Source organism: Hesperophylax consimilis, chromosome 7, assembly GCF_061612785.1.
Source record: "Hesperophylax consimilis isolate HC1 chromosome 7, BYU_Hcon_1.0, whole genome shotgun sequence".
Classification (NCBI taxonomy): Eukaryota; Metazoa; Arthropoda; class Insecta; order Trichoptera; family Limnephilidae; genus Hesperophylax; species Hesperophylax consimilis.
In genome coordinates this window covers 10,907,537-10,926,140 of record NC_142842.1, presented here as the reverse complement: position 1 = coordinate 10,926,140, position 18,604 = coordinate 10,907,537, and the positions used below count along the sequence as shown (strand labels likewise).

Below are 18,604 nucleotides of genomic sequence, written 5' to 3'. Positions count from 1 at the left end.
AATCTAAAAATATGGTTTGACAATAACCTCTTGTCGTTAAATAGTGATAAAACATATGTCATTCCTTTCGAAATTAACACTAACATTGTACCTCCAAATCTTCAAATATTCTTACATAATCATTCTCTCGCACAACACGATACTAATCACTGCCAACAAAAATGTTCACTTCTGAAAATAGCGGATAAAATTACATATCTTGGAATAATCATAGATAAAAACCTAAAATGGAAAGATCACATCGACCATACAATAAAAAGAGTTAGGAAGTTAATTCATATATTCTTACGGATACGAAACTTTTTATCAACGAAAAACCTATACTCAATATACTACGCATTAGTACAGTCTATTCTTCAGTATGCCATTATCAGTTGGGGAGCAGCTTACAAAACTAATCTGACCCCCATAGAAATTGTTCAAAAACTAATAATAAAAATTATACTAAAAAAACCTCCAGACTTCCCAACTGACAGCATATTCGAAGAATTCAAAGTTCCAACATTTAAAAACTTATTTATAAAAAATTCAATTATACAAATTATAAAAGAAAAAGATAAATACGCATTCATAACTGAAAATCGTACTAGACTTAAACATGTATTTGTGTGCCCCAAATTAAACACTTCTTTTGCACAACACCATTATACTCACCAAGGAAAATTCTTTTTCAATAACCTACCAATAGAAATCAGAAGCATTAGGAACAAAATTCAATTGTTGAACTCCATCAAAAAGTATTTTAGAGAATGTCACACTAAAAATCTTACTTGTTTTTCTTCTTACTGAATACATATATATATGTTTACATATTTTAGTTAACGGGTCTGATTGCCATGTGTCTATATTACCTACACATACATATATATTGAAATACATGATTATAGTAAATAGTAATTGTAATTATATGAAATGTATTAACTGTACCAACTGCATTGTATTAACTGTACACGTGACTTTATTTGTACATAATATGTGAAATGTTAACTCTTCTTCCATCCACAAGCTAAGGCTTTTAATGGAAGACCAGTATAATTATAATATAAAAAATGTAACTAACTAAGAAATAAATAAAAATAAAAAATAATCTCGGAATAAAACTGTAGATTTGTATAAAAATCGATGTCCAAATGTCCGCCCACCCGGTGACCGCCATAGATATTCTTATATGTGTAAATAGAAGGTAAATTGGTCACTTCACTATTATTAGAGCTGTTTTTATCTAAAAACCGCACAAGAGTACCGTCTGTCCGGATCCATCGGAAAAATGGCAACCCAATTTTTCCGTATTAATATTATTCACACGACTGTGCCTGAAGGGTGCAGGGACGGGAAGGGAAGGAGATATGAATGAGGAGGTTAGGAAGTATCTAGCATCTGGTATGGTCACTAAAGACCGATAATACCATTTAATGTTCAAAGCAGCGTTTTGATTCTAAATGGAAGTCTTTTACCAGCGCTGTAGCGAGGGCATCTACCACACATCATATTTATATATATATAATAATAATATTTGGCTAATTTATGTAGCGCCGTTTTCGTGAAAAATCACCTCGAGGGTGCTGTAAACCTAACCTAACCCAACCTATGTTTTTTCTTCATTCAGCTGATACATCTAGTAAAATCTTCTCGGTAATATAATCCCGTAATTATCGAGATCCAAATGTATTCATTTCCTCCATTGCTGTACCTTCACCTGCTGCTACGTGCTTTTAACTCTAGGAAATAATGTAACTTATTATCCCAACAAACTTTTCTTCATATCCGTTAGAATCCCATTAAAAATTATTATTCCTGTCACATTATACACGCACATAATTGTAGTATAAATGTTTGTTTTTGTTTTTTATATCATCAAGCATTAGTCCAATGTTACAGCCCATAAAGCACCATAATATTATAGCTTTTCCCATAATAATTTAAGCTCCTCTCCCATACATAATACCATGGCGAGTCTGTTTGGTGTAATTGATAATTTGTTGGAGATGCCATAATAAGATAATCTTATTATTTTTCACATTGGGCGTGAACATTTATTGTTAAAAAATCTGTGTAATTACCGTACAGAGCCTGCGAGATAAAAAATAATAGTTCTTTACGTGAATATCTAAGAACGATCAACACTTTCGCTGTAAACTCGAAAGCTGACGCGACAATTATTTTATTATTTAAATTCGTCATTTCAAAGTGTGAGCATCAACATTTTTTTATATATTTTTTTGGTGTCTTAACACCTGGTTCCCAAATGGGGTGTATCTTTAAAAACGAGTTCACTTAAAAAAGTTTTTTTCTGATTATGATTATCGTACTAAAATATGTAGTTTTAATATTTTCATTCATAATAATTATTGATTTCTGACATAGAAATATAACATGGAAAACGACAATTTCTGGTAAGACTGCTGTCACCTACGTCACTGCCGCCGAACTCACGAATAAAAACGAACTTGTCGTTTTGGCGGCAAATTGAAAATGGCACGTTTTAAATCGTCTTAGAAAATGTATTCGTCAACAAAATAAAATACTTTTATTAATGTACTAAAGACTCTCAATAACTTTATTGAAACTTTGGATATCAGAAATTAATGCATTATAAGGAGCGAATAAATTTAACTTAGGTAAGAACTTTTTATGATTTTTTTCCAATTCGTAAAAAAAACTGTCTATTTAACAAGCAAAACTTACATATATAGAGAGATCTAAAAAATCCGATTGTATCTTTCCGAGTTTTTGCGAATCACGATTCCTTACCATTTTTGGGATGGTAGTCACCTGAACTATCGCCTGGAATTATCTGTTAATATAGTAGCGATGCATAACCTTTTTTTAACAGAATGGCCATTATATTTATTTTTGAGGGATTTATTTCAGTGATACTAACTACCATATGTATTCCTCATTGCGCAGAGTAGGTACTTGTGGAGGGAAATAATTATACCGAATTAGGGGATATTTTAAAATTATCATATTATATACAAACGACTGTTAGTGAGGCAGTTTAGTTATGTATAATAAATGCTGTATTTTTTACTATTCATACATATAAGCTCCTAAAAAGGACGTTAATAAATGAATATATCTATTTTCTAAATGTTCACAAGCCGCAAAGGGTGTAAGTGTTGCAGATGTGATATGTTATGTACTGACTCTGGAAAAATAACTTTTCTAACCATAGAACAAAGATTTATACTTGAATACCAATACAGTCAACCAAACCAATAATGTCAACTAAATTCAAGAGTTTTTTTTTTCAATTATTTTGGGGCTCCAGACCAAAGGTGGCTGCCAAATTCAACAGTAGTTAAAAGTATGTAATGGTGATGTATTCAAAGTATATGCGTGGAAAGATGTACCAAAAATTATCTTCAAAAGCTGACGTGTACTCGGCGTTGTTCAGAGTTGTGATTGGTTTAGAGTTAGAGTAAAGTTTTGAGGTTATAAGGAAATACGTAATATTATGTATATCTAAACTTTTGTATAAAAAAAAATTACCTTATCTATCAAGTAACTGACTTAAGATAGATGAGGTACAGTAAATGCTTATAGGTAGGTATAATTAGTAAAGTATAATATTTCAAGTTGAAAAGTTCTAAATGAGAATTGTGTAAATTATAAACAGCTCTTATGAGCGTGTATATCATCAACTTAATACAACATAGAATTTAAGAATATAATAAATGTAGATAAAAAGCCAACAGTATCCTGTACTCAATACAATGATTAAAAATACATTTATAAAATATGATATGTAACTTACTTACCATAAAGATGCTTAACGGTAGGTATATAATAGGTAATATACATTTCTAGTTGATGATTATATGTATATCAGATGAAAAAATAAACAAATTTCATATGAAATAATGTTGATGAAGGCATAAAGTGTATAAGATATTTAACTCGTGAAAAGAGGAAAAAGAAGAAACGTCAGTAAAATAAATTTATGATATTATAGGTTGTAAGGGTTTATATTTTTTGTAAATAATTTATATTCTATGACTTTTTTCTCAATTTTCGAGTGATAACCCTGATTTTTATTAATTTTTTTAAGTGTCAAAGATTAGTGGCGTTTGAATAAATTTATTATATAATAAAATAAAATAAAAATTTTGGAATGATAAAAAAATCTATAAACGTATAAAGAGAATATTAATTGTGATTTAAATTTAAAAAAATATTAATTATAAATTATAATATACCTAGTAAAAAGTAAAAGCGATACGTTCCTTTTGGACTCCAACTAGGCTTCGAGCTACGTCACGATCTTGCGAGCGGCCCGATACGTTAGATAGACTCGTTGTCGATGACAATGTAATTTATTAACTTGTTGGCAATCATGGATATTTCTCGGAAATCGGATGGCAATAGAGCAGTTAATATACGAAATAAATGTCGGTACTACCCAATCGGGATTTGGCTCAGTTGTCCAAGTCCCTGGGAGGAAGCTTCAATCCTTAGTCAAACAAAAAATATATAATCTTTAAGTTTTTGTTTCAGTTGACAAACATACGTTATATTCACTTTGTTTTTTGTTCAAGATTTTTGTTTGTGAAAGCCTGCGATACGCGAGCCCTCTAAGTCTGAGACAAAGGTATAAAATCGGGTGACCAGATAAATCATCAAAATGATAATTCATCACATCTTTAAAAAGTCATGGAAAGTGGTGAAACAAAAACTTTATTAACTGGGTTAAGTAGTTTAGATTAGGTTGGGTTAAGTTAAAAAAAATCGTCGTTTTTAATGACTTTATATCACTTTTTAAAAGTGTATTGAATAGTCACTGTGTTGAGTTAGCATGGAACCGACGAACCTCGTAGTGGCACTGTTGGTGGACGCGGTGGACTCTGTCGCTGCAGCAGCTGGTCCAGTTTCTCCACCACCTAAGATTCTTGCTGCAGACTCTCCATTTTCTATCTTCATGTCACCTGTTCTTGTTCTTCATTTTACTTAACTTCACTTTTACGTTTTTTTTGTAATATATTTTTTTTGTAATACCTTCATCAACTGTAAAGCGCCCCTGAGGTGATATCTCACAAAAGCGGCGCTATACAAATGGTCCAGTAAATTAATTAAATTAATACTATCAATAAATGAACTGCGAGTTGTGCATTACTGAATATTACAGAACCTCCGGACGTATTTACAAAATAATTACTTGAAAGCCTTACACGGACCAAGACGTGATAATATCTATCTTACTTATGCACTGCATTAAGATAGGCATCTCTGACGACACAATATTCCGTGCATTTTTGGTATTAGATATTTGATATGCGTTTTTAAAAATAGTTGCTGACTCATTGTAAATTTTTTTTATTAATTTGTATATGGGTACGGTGTCCAAAAATTCATGTGATAGCTCATCACCTTTTAAACATTAGTTATTTTTGTATATACATACTCCTCCCATAAACACGAGCTCGTGGAGCTCACCCTATGAACTAGTAGAATAATTAGGAAAAAAAATTATTTTGCATGCAATTAATAAAAATAAAATAACAAAACTAACTTTTTATAATTTTCATATAGAGGGATTTCATAAAATTACTTTTTCAACGCAGCATCTGAATAGAGATTATCTACAAAATAACTTTTTCAAGAGATTAACAACTTAGTGTTCAAGGGAAGTATGTCGGTAGAAGTTCAGTATGCGGAGTAATGATAAGCGTAAAATATTATGTTATTACTAGCTTGAGAATGTTTGTCTTTCTTTTTTTAAATTTTATTATTTGGAGATGTGGAAAGGTGATGGAATAATAACGAGGTTTAAAAATATAATGTAAAAATTTTTCAGCCTTTGAATGAGAATGCCTGCAATAGTTAGTCTCATTTCATCTTGTCAGATATATTCTAGTGAAATTTCATTATATTTACTTAATATTCTTGTTTATATATTTCCAGGATATCCTAGATGCCAGGTTGACAGAACGTGTAGATAAAATGATGAAGGAGGGTCTCCTTCAAGAATTGACTGATTTTCATGACAAGTACAATAAGCAAAGGGTCATTGATGGACAGTAAGTAAAATACCTTATTTTTTTTAACCTATTTAAAACAATGAGAAATTATTAATTAAGACCAACAAATATGTACTAATAATAACTATTTGATCAGATATGCCGTTTTTAAGGGCGCATTACAACCTAACTACAGAAAATACAACATTAATTAAACATTACAAATTACAATTACAAAAACATTACAAATAAAATACTAATTTAATTTTTTATTATTATTCATCCAAACATACTTTTTATAAATTAATTACAGCTTAAATTCAAATGCAAAGAATGCTAATTTTATTAATAAATACTTATTTTATGTACATGAATTGATTCACGGAACTGTTGAATCAGTTCAAACTAATTCACCAGGTCATCTTTTATGTCGAAATTAATTCATTTATTTATATGATTCATTATTTTTGTTGTGGGAATATTTATTTATTTATCTATTTATTTTTGGAACATTTAACAGAGTAGTAAAACAAAATAGTACATTTGAATAAAATAAAAAAATAAGATAGCCATCAATCCATTTACAAATTGTTCTCATCAAGTATTTGATACAAAAGAAATAATTATGTTATTTTATGTATTATAAAATAAAGAAAGAAAAATAATACTTAGCAACAATGAAAAATCAAGGCTATATAAATATATTTATTTTTATTCAAGTAAACAAGCCATTTAAGATTTGGTTTAATTTTATAGGTGTGGTAGAGAATATGTATATCGTTTTCATAGAATTTTTATTAAGTAGTACCTATATATTTTTTATCGAATTCACCTCATTGTTTTTTTTTTTAATCTTAACATCGTGGTTTATTTATATTTTATATTTCAACCACTATTCTACCTAACTTTTTATATTTCATATTTCAACCACTATTTTACCTAACTATTTATATTTCATATTTCAACCACTATTCTACCTAAAAAGATTTCTTAAAATAAAACCGTAATCATTAAAACTTACTTTGCAATAAATGTTAAAGGACGCGATGAATCGATTCAGCGTAATATTTCGAATTGATTCGTGATATATGTCACTGAACTTTAAGAAAACTTCTAACCAAACAAAAAATATATACATACTTCTATTTGTACGAAGAATACCCAAAAGCAGACTTTTTTAAAGATTTATATTGCATTAAATTAGAGGGAAGGTGATAAGATATAGCCAGATAAGGGTGTATGTAATGAAATAATCGATACTTATACTTATATGTTTTAATAGCACCGGGATAGTATTTTTTTCCATCTGCAAGTCTATGTGGTTAAACATGGTAGGATGCGTGATATTTTCAAAGTTTAATTAATTTTAACATCGAGTAGTACCTACCTACATAATAATATGAAGGTTGGTGATTAGCCAGGAACTGGTAGAGTTTTTTTTCAACGATTTTGCGTTACAAAATTTTTTATTCCGGAATGCTTCCACGGTAAAAACGTAGCAATTTACGAAAAAAAATAGGTAATTTTTTATAGCACGCTTCCAACTAGGAAGATCTTTTCTTTTTAAGACAGCCAATTGGGATTGTTTGGACAAGTTGAGCAGATGGACGTAGAAAGGAATGTCAAGAGTCAGGAGCATATAATATGCTTTGCAAATGAACGGAAGAAGATGGGGACGTCTGAGGCAACATGCCTAGAGATGGAATTGTATTGACACTAAGTGTAACCGGATAAAACAGTACAGTGGCAAAACAGAACGTGACAAAAATAGGGTGTTCGTTTGTTGTTAATTTTATTCACTTTGCTTCATTGTTCTGTTTTGTCATGTAAACATTAAAAATACTAATTTCGATTGTCTGTGCGTGAAATGTCTCAAATCGCTTTTAATTTAAGTTTCATTTTTAAAATATGAGCTTGTTTTTCAAGTGGATAAAGAAGTTTTCTAATTTTTTTTTTAAACTTCCGATTTTATTGTCCGGGTTAAATCTTCACCATAGGAAAAACCAAACCCTTCCACACACTTTTCCACAAATGATCATCTAGTCAATCAACATTATGTAAGTGCATTATATAAGCAAAATAAATACAAAACAATACAAGAACAACATGTCAACTCACCAGAGATCAAATGGGAAAATAATTCACCGACTCCAGACATTTTCATATCAGAGGGTTTGGCTCGGTAGAACTCCTAACTGGACCTATAAATCCTACTGATCCCTCAACATAAATATTTAAAAAATCTTTTGTTATCCTACATGTATTCAAAATAACCGACTTTTGCATCTTTACATATAAATTTTTTGATAAATCTAATACGCCTAAATTTTTAATGAGAGAGCTAGGTATAATGCCAGTAGCCGAAATAACAAATGGTAATATTTTTATGGTCTGAGAATGCCAAATTCTTTTTATTTCATTTCCTAAATCTGTGTGTTTTCTTATTTTTTCATTAACAGATTTTTGAATAAGAACATTTAATATTTTTTAATGAGAACATTATTTAATTTTTTTTATAATTATTCTATATTTAAAATGTGACACCTTAAACTTTTGACAGATTTCGTGATTTTTTTTATTTAACTAACGGTGTTCATTAAAATGGTACATTTCTGATCTTACCTTTAATTTGTAAAAAAAAAAATATTTCAAAAAATTACAATATTTGTTTAATATTATAAGACGAGTATTATATAAATATTCAGCTTCAAAAATCCTATAATTATAATTTGCCGTGATTAATTAAAAAAAAAGTTTAAAAATTTAATTTTAAAAAAAGTATTGTTGCACAAGATCTAAACTTTTTAGTTTTGCGGTCATCCTTATGGAAGACGTTTGTTTATCATTTAGCAGTTAGGAGGCAGGACGGATGTGACATTATTTGAGCAAAGGCGCGTTCCCGTCCGTTGATTAGTTCATTATTTAGCCGCAGCGCGCGCCTTCCCGGAAGCGGACCTGCACCGCTTACGGATCATTTCCCTTCCCGCCATCCGCCATCCACTTTCAAAATGGATTACGCCACCATTTTGAATATTTACCGCTCAAAGATCTTCGCGTTCAATTACCTGCTGGTCGAGTTTAACTTTTAATCTACGCTCGAGCGCCACTGAAATATGAAACATCAGATTTATTTATTTGTGTTCTTGGAAACATAATAAATATCAATTAACCTTTGCATTCTGAACTATTTTAGTGGGTCTTCAAAAGAAAAGCCATAAAAACTTTTCTTTTCATTTCCACTTTCAATCTTAAGCCCTCGCATACCTAATTTCTACCGATTTATAAAATGTTTCTCCTTAACTCTTTTTAAGTATTTAAGTTCCAAAAAATATATGTGTTAATTTTGAAGATAAATATCTATACATTTATTATGCCGATCGTCAATTACATGAAATTCCCATGATAGAAAAAAATCGCATCAAAAACACGTTTTGTTCTGTTATTTAATATGTTATAGGCATGAAAAGATTCACAGAATGTCTTTAAATGCAACTAAAGCATTTGTTGAGAGATTTTTGCTCCATTTCAAACGTGTCGTATTTTATTATATATTTTCACCATTTTCGCTTTATTATTATCGTTTTTTAATATTAGCGCTCTCCCTAATTAATTATTTTAATTTATTGGAAAATTGTATAGCGCCGCTTTGGTGAGATATCACCATTCATATTTACGTATCTCCCTTGCGAATCATCTCTGAACGCTTACTACGGGGCCTTAAGGAATTTCCATACTTCCGGAAAAACAGCATTGAAAAAACGAATTTTTACTTTATTTCAAGAAATCTTTAAATTTCCTCATCCAATAAGAATAAAAGTTTTAAAAATATGACACCTGAAAGTCTAGACTGTGAAGAGGTTTTTTTTTATTTTATGGATTCTTTCGTAATCCTCTAACTAGCTAGGGCTTATAACAATCAATACCCTTTCATGTGTTTCACTAACTAGTACTGCGGGTGTGTAAAGGATAAAATGAAAGCAACACTTTTGTACGTAAATACCGCCCGAAGTCAGCATTGGCATTCCGATTTCCGATCACTTTTGTTTTCGTGAATAATTGAATGCAAATTTTGGATGTGGAAATTAACCCACTTCCCGACGTTCGATCGAGCTGAAACTCGGCAAATAGACTCGTTGTAGATGACAATGCATTCAATTAACTTTTGGTGGTAATCACTCATACGCACATGGACATATTCGCATTTCTGTGAAATTAGATAAAATTACAGCAGTTAATATAAGAAATAAATGTCGGTTCTACCCAATCGGGATTTGACTCAGTTGTTAGCGAGGTTGACTCCATTCCCTGGAGAGAAAGGTGCGATCCTCTCAAACCAAAAAAAAATGAACGTATCATTTTTAAAATTAATACAAATAGATGTATTATAGTAAACATGTTCAGATGTAGGTTACTTTCATGAAATGTTTATTTTTCGAAATTAAGCAACGTTAGATAAATTCTTCATGCTACGTATAAAGATTTTAAATCAAAAAAAAAATATATATATTTCTAATTTTTTCAATCTCTGGGACAATATCTTCGCGTGGTATCAAAATAAATAAAAAATCCAAAAATAAATTTCAATTAAAAATAGGTACTTGTTACTCAATTACCCAATCGAAGTTGGTACTCCCAGTTTATGAGAAATCGTTCTCTGAAAATTTGTACTCTTTATGCTTAGTATAATATAATTACATCATAATTATCCGACCACTATTATCCGCCTTGAAAATATTTGTGCATGTAATAACCTGCTAGATAGATGATTGTTTAAAAATAATATAAATAGATCGATTAAAACTGCCAATCAATTAATCAAGCCAGTAAAGTTAACGAGTCTGATATAAATTTGACGGGAAGATCACCTTCCCACGTGAGATGTCAACCCTTCACTTGAGTGAAACAATAATTACAATAATTATCTTGTCCATCAAAGACTATGGGCCATTCAATTAAACATTTTGCTGATGAACTCAACAGAGACGTGTTCCCAGTTCCCAGGCGACCCGACATTATATCACTCTCCCATAAACGTGCGTATGGCGTTGTACGTAGTAAGCTGGGAGCCCTCAACACGTAATCTTACGTCACCGGATACACAAATGAAACAACCTTTGCAAGAACGGATGATTAGTAAGCTTAAACTCCTTAACTGGACTGCCGACCGTTTAACACAAATTACACAAAGTATTGCCAGGCAATTATTGGCAGACTAATTCATTCATGTATTCGATAAAGTAGTTAACAATAATATTCAATGCCCAGAGTTGCTAAACAAGATTCCATTTAATGTACCTGCGCGTTCAACACGCTCTTATGTCCTGTTCAGGGTTGATCAAAGCAAAACGAACTCTAAGCAGAATTCTTGCCTGAACAGACTATGCAATAATTACAATAGCGTATTATCCAAGGTTGATATTTTCAGTTCCGAACTTACCAAATACAAGAGGTCCATAAAAGAATATTTCTCTGATGGTTTGTGAATAATGTTTATGTCTCTATTGTTTATATCTCTATTATGATTTAATTTATACCTACAACCTCTCTCCATGGCATAAATGTATTGTTTTGTAAATTTTTCGTTTTATTTAATCTTTGTTTTGTATAATTTATTTAAATAACTTATTCCATATTATGCTGTCTCAGTTAAAGTCACAAGGGGGAAATCCATAATTGTTTTTTTTAACTATATAATACTTATGTACAAACTGATTAAATGTAAAATTTCCCGAAAATGAATAAATAATATCAAATTCACCTTTGAAATAGTTGCGTAGCAGTAGCAGGATGATGTTTGGCAGACCAGTTTTTACTATTAAACTTATCAACCACTGTCGCGGCATAAAATAAATATTACGGCAATACACGTACGTATATCTTATAGCCAAATAAATTCGTTCAATTTCCCGAGCTGTACGAAACCATTCAGGTTGTTCACCGACAGACCATTTTTTTGGGTTTACTAATTCATTCTAGCCACAAAGTGTTTTCATCTGTGCATCCGATGACGTACGGTTGGTTGTCAGTAGTAAATGCTATTAGAATCACCTGGTTACATTACAACGTATTGCGTTACTTGAATAGTATTAACCTATTAGGTTTGGTGGCCAGTTCTGAATAGCCAGGAGCTTTCCAACCTTCCTCTTGCCTAATCATTATCCTCCAAACATACCCCATTTATTGAGAATTCCACATTCCCACTAACTCCGGGCAGTTAAGCTCTTGTACGAAATTCATGTAAAAATGATTTATTTTAAAGTAAGTAGGTATCCAATTTTGGGTTATGTGTTGTTGGCTCCCGGTCTATAGTGTGCGTGTGTCTGTTTACCTTGACCTATTACATAGATATTTCTGTAGGTACTTCGTCATCACTCACCACTGGTAGGTAGGTAGTGGGAATTGACGATGATAATGTCAGACACATGTCCAGGATGGGCTGTGTCCATTGCCTAACCTTAAACAATTTCGTGGACTGTTTATTATGCAGAATCATCGGTGGGTGGCGCGTAACAAACGGTGGCTCGTGAAGTTATGGCGAATGGTTATAATACAATACAATACGTCTGACAATCGACAGTTATTACCCAAAGGTAGGTTCCCTAATACCCATAAGCTTCAGTTACATACCTTCCCAACAATGTTGGTTATTTTAGAGGAGATATTAATATCTGGTTATGAAATCATTCCTTCAAGAATTGTTTCCATCCACAATTACACCATAGAAACATAAACATGAATGTAAGTTTTTTGATCATCGACATCGCATTATTTTTTCTTATAAACAAAACCTATGTTTGGTATGACGTGACACGGAGAAAATGAGTATTGCCAATTTATTAGGAATCTCTATAATCATTCCTAATCCGGTTAAAAACGGGATTGCTGGCTGAATTGAATAAATTGATAGGTTTCCTATCACGATTTTTGAACATGTGTTCATAAAACTCCTGATATTTTCTCATTTCGTCGTTATATATTATCAAGGCAAATGTAGGTCCACGAACACTTGTTCCGATATATTAAAAATGTATCAAAAGTTTATCGAGAAACGGCCTGCAATCCCGTTTTTAACCGGATTACCAATAATTTGTACAGATTTTTAATAAATTAGAAATATTCATTTTTATCCATCGACGATTGTATAGCCAAAAGAAAAAATAACATAGACCAAAGTGAAAATTTATTTCTTTTCCGGTAATGAAGTTTTTCACTGTTATTGTGAAATTTTAAACTTTTTACTTAAAATGTAGCGTAGGGTTTGATAATTAATACAGAATACTGATAACATGATGTTATATAAAAACTGTTAGTTTAAATTTTTGGGGACAGTTCACTTATTTTTTAGAGTCTGTAAGTTTGTACATCTGTAAAATCATCTTGTGAATCAAAACAAGTGTTTTCTTATTGATGCTGTACGAATCATTATTTTTCTTTGGAATTGAAAATAATGTGGCCAGTTCGGAAATGAGATTTTTTACTTGGAAGTTTGAGTGAGAGTTTTTTTTAATAAATAAACATTTATCCACGAGGTGGGTAAAAACAAGGCATGAATGTAGAAACATTAAATGGCGTCACTCACGTCAAGATATAAGCAACGTGTTGCCCATAAATGATTGCTATGCTTCTGACTCATTTTTGCCGTCAAATGAGACATTTCTCAATTGGCTGATTTTAGCGCCCGTTCATGTTTCATTTATTCTAATGTTTTTTTTTCAAATGAAGACCATCATAAGAAAGGAATTTAATCTTATTAATGTACTGGCATTTTTATAAAATATTTAGTTTTAAGGTAGGTATATCATACATACCCACGTCTATTTATTTAAAAATTATTAAACTCGATGAAAATTTTTATAAAAAATTATACAGAATTATCGAAGAAAGCAAACACTTTGTGGCTTGACATTATACAAAATGAAACAAACACTTAGTTTTAAACCACTTTATTTTGAGGTATATTCGTCGACCGGTTTCTATTGGACTCAATCTTCTTCAGGACAATAAAATATAATACCTACTAAAATATAATACTATTATATTTTATTGTCCTGAAGAAGATTGAGGTTTAATATTTAGACGATGGTTCAATTACGCATCTGCCCTGATGATGGATACTGTAACGTTGTCCGAAACGTTGGCTAAAGAATGAGTTAGCGTAACACTGCATAATATCTCGCGAAATTATGCGATAATACTTTTTTGGCCGCGAACATCTCAAATCTTATCAGAATTCAGAATTAGTTTGTATACTTGTTCATTAAACATACTAATTTCGGATGTCGGTGCATGTGTAATGTGAAATATTCCTACATATACCTGTGTAATGCGTAAAATTATTCAAGTTGACTTAACTTTTCTACTTAAATTCATTAATATATACAGCATTTCCTTTTTGCACTAATTCTGGGCTAATTGTGCAGTTTATATCATGAGTCCGAATTTTCTGAAACTAAACTTTAATTTTCATCTAGTGGCACGCTCGTAAATAAATTGGTACATAACATACAGACCCAAAATACAATTTTTTTTTTTTTTTTTTTTACATGCTTTTCGACTACCACACTAGACACACGCCCGTATTATGGTAGTCGAAATTTATATACATAGTATATTATAATAAAACAAATAAAATAGATAAATATATAACAAATAAATATACATAGGTTTATATAATTATATAAATGTAATATTTGATAACTTGTTAATCTAAGTAATTTTTTTTTACATGCAATGTATGTGTATAATAGGTGACACTTTTACTGGTTCCCAGTTCAGTAGATTGCTCAAGTGTACATCAACCGTATTTTAAACTGTTGATATTAATGAGATAAAATGAACACAATCAGCAAATAAACAATGTAAAATAATTTTGAATTCCGCGACTGTATCGACATGCTCACGATCGCGTTTATGCCCCTCTCAACCTAACATAACAGTCCGATCCCCACATACGCTCTGCTGTTGGGTTAGGAGTAAGCTAAATTGACCGTGTGGATGCAGTTACGAAATAACGTTTAAATTTCGGTATTTCGTATTTTGTAGTACACATAATTTTCTATGGTATTTTCCTACTGAATAAATAAATAATCGTGTGCTAATTTATTTATTTACTAACGACCTTTTTCGGGGCTTTTACATGAGAATATTAAGATATATACATTATTTATTGTACATAACTGAATTGATTCATCAACAATATTTCCACTGACTTGGTATAAATGTTTTCCTCCATTAGGATTCTGAGTAATAAATCCTTACCTCTAGTATTATTACGTTGTGGAATCCGAAAGCTTATCAATTCTAGCAATACTGGACTATCAACTAAATCATTTAGATTTTTTATTTTTTTATTAATACATGATTTGGAGGGTACATGTGGTTTTGTGATATTTCACCCTCCATGCTAGGGATGACCCTGTGTTATGGCGGGTGAATTTTACAGTTTGCGGACATAGAATGTATACATTACTATATGTAATATGAAAAAGAAAAATAAGAAAAATGATGTATAGCTAGTTTGGGTTGCAAGAAGAGAATGGAGAAGTTAGAGAATTATAAGAAGATGAAAAATTTCACTGATTAATTACATATGTACACTATACCGCTTAGGGAATAAGGATATATTGTGTTTTATCTGAAAGGTGATTAAATTGATTGAGTGTAGAATGAATGGGTATTGTAGTTGTAATGTATTCCGTGTGTAAGGATCCATTTCTCAATTTGTTTTTTAAAGGAATGGGGTTGACTCACAGTTTTTAGGTTTTCAGGGATAAGGTTAAAGATTTTAGGAGCTAGGAAGAAAAATTGTCTTTGAGCTGACGTGGAATGTAGTATAGAAATACCAAGTCAGTGAATATTCATCTGTCTGACAATTTGAGCATATTCATATGATTTAACAGAGTGTTGTAGTTCAACATAATTGCTATCTATTATTGTACCTATCTATAGGGTTTATATATATATATATATAGGGTGTTAAGGAAGGCACTTTTTTCAACTAAACCTGTAAGTATTGGATATATATGGGCGGAATGTGGGTTGGGTGGTTACTTGGCTGAGTGACCAGTGACGACATTTTTTTTGAAAATTGTTTTTTGAAAAAAAAATCAAAAGTCACCGGAGACTTTTATTTATATTTTTTATTCCAAATAATGTCTGGAATCATTGGTTAAAGTAAGTCAATGCCCTATATAACAGCAGTATGGGAATATAAAATCGTGTCATATTAAATTTCACGAAAGTACTTGCACGTTATTATGGTACTGTTTTGGTACGCCAAACTAATCACAAGTTTTTGTCAACTCGTTGATGTAACAAAGCGGCATTGTTTTACGAAGTTCTTTAAAAAAAAACAATCCGACGACAATGGCTGCGGTCAGTTGGACCTGTAGTAAACTGTAAGTTATTACCCCAGGTCATATTCTTGTGTTCTCAGCAGGCCTTGTGACCTCGACTCCGTGCAGTGCGCGCGATTCTGACCCTTGGGGAAGATTAACAATGGGTCATAATCCGCGCAACCCCGCTCGGTCGATGTAACTTTACGGGAATTAAATCTGTTATGGTTTCTTTTTTACTTTCTACCCACGTAATTCAATACCCAACACAATGAACTTACTTTGAACTGCCAGGAGCGAATTTCGACTGTGATTTTACTACTATTGGACCCCGCAATGTTTCTCTATTGCTAATGTCTTCTTCTCCCCTCTCAACCACTCTCTAAACACTCCGGGCACTAATAAGAACAAGCTTTGGAATTTTCAGCGATGTCGGTCGACTTTTCGAGTTTTGCGAGCACAAACATAAGGAGGCTGAATTTTTATATTTTTATATGTAATATTCATGTATTATTTATATGTATATATATAAATTCTCCAGAAGAAATTTTCTAAATGATAGTGAAAACCCTATCAAAATCCGTTGGGTAGTTAAGAAGAACTAAGTGCACAAACAGGCAGACAGAGATAGCGACTTTATTTTTGGGCAATATAATATGTAATACAATTATTATCAAAACATTCTATTTTGAAGCATTTTCCAGAAAGAGAGCATTTTAGAAATATATTGCATATTTTTAAAGCGTCCTGAGGTGATTTTCAAAAAACGACGCTGAACAAATCATACAATTACTATAACGAAAGATTCAATGGACAATCGAATATGCATCTCTTCTACCATAGTGTAAATTAACGTAGAAAAATGTGTTCATAGGCCATATTTTTATTTTCTATGTGCAGTATACCTTATAATGATGAACACCTCATCATTTCTGATGAAAACTGACTGAAATAAATAAATAATATTAATATGTTTATTAAATTATCCGATTAAAAATTCTTGGCTTAATTCTCCGTAATGGCAGAGACGTTAAAAACATTAAAAATCTTATATTTTTCTTCAGTTAGAAGTCAAGTCGAATATAATTCTTCTATCTGGTCCCCGCACTTTGAAATCCATTCCGATTCCATTAAATAAATTCAGTATAAATTTGTAAGATATATTAACTATAAACTCTGTCTACCCTTATAAATTATAAATTACAACCGCTTGATGAAAGAATTAAAACTTGCAGCTAGAAGACTCATTACCGATTTGACTTATTTTTGTTTAAATCGATAAAGGAATTATAGACTTCCCTGATTTATTCTTCCCCACTCAACCACTGACCGGTCAGTGGTTGAGTGGGCATAGCGCTTGGGTCTCACCCGAGCGTCGCGTGTTCGATTCCTCGGCTGGCTAAGTCCTCCATCACAACACAAGCAACATTTTCGGCTTTCTGTGGTGGTAGTAGGAGATTTTCAAACATTGTTGGGTTATTCGTAACCTGGGAATGTTTGTCTTTCTTTTTAAAAAAAAAAAAAAAAAAAAATTAAGCCTAATCACCTTCAACATACCAACTAGAATTACTCAATCGAAAACTAGTTTTAATTGTAACAAAAATATCAGGACTGACTCATTTAGATACTCACCTATACCCGGATTACATGCAGTTGGCAATAATTTCGTAGAAATTGTAGATGTGTTCCACTGCACGGAATATAGTTACAAGAAGGCTATAGTAACATACCTCAATAATATTAATAACTAAGCTAAGCTAAGCATAATACTATTCATCTGCATTGATTTTCTATATGTACTCGTATAACTAATAGCAAACTTTTATTTCTTGATTACTGTTGCACTAAACTATTATGTAGGTAGGATCAAATGTTTGTAAAAAGCCCGTATCGGCGAAGAATATATAAATAAACAAATACATTATTTTAAGCAGTGGGGTAGCTATAACATTCACGAATGAAGAATTTTTATTAAAAATAATTTTGGTACCAACATTATCGCTTTTCTGATATGGTAATTATTTTCAATTTTGAAACTGAAATGTTCATTAAACTTGAATAATGTTAAGCAGTACACGGGAATATTTCACATTACATACGTATTTTTAATTATAACTACTGGTTGATAGATCCAAATGATATTTCCACAAAATTTCGTTCTATTTTTAAATTATTATTCCATAAAGCCTTAGAGACATTACGCTATATTATGCGCGCATAATTTGGGCGTGGCATCTATTATCATCCTCAGAAGAGGGGGTCAGATCAATTGGGAAACTGCCGCGGAATATCATTATTTTGTATGGGATCTGT

The 18,604-nt window shown here is 31.4% G+C and overlaps 1 protein-coding gene across 1 annotated transcript in view; it reads left to right on the top strand.

The window, feature by feature from the left end:
- Positions 1-18,604, top strand: part of LOC149422300 (tRNA dimethylallyltransferase) — a 528,940-nt gene that overhangs the window by 505,046 nt on the left and 5,290 nt on the right. The window contains exon 5 of the mRNA XM_089633711.1: positions 5,902-6,017. Coding sequence (XP_089489837.1) covers positions 5,902-6,017 — 116 coding nt within the window. The remainder of the gene's footprint in view (positions 1-5,901; positions 6,018-18,604) is intronic.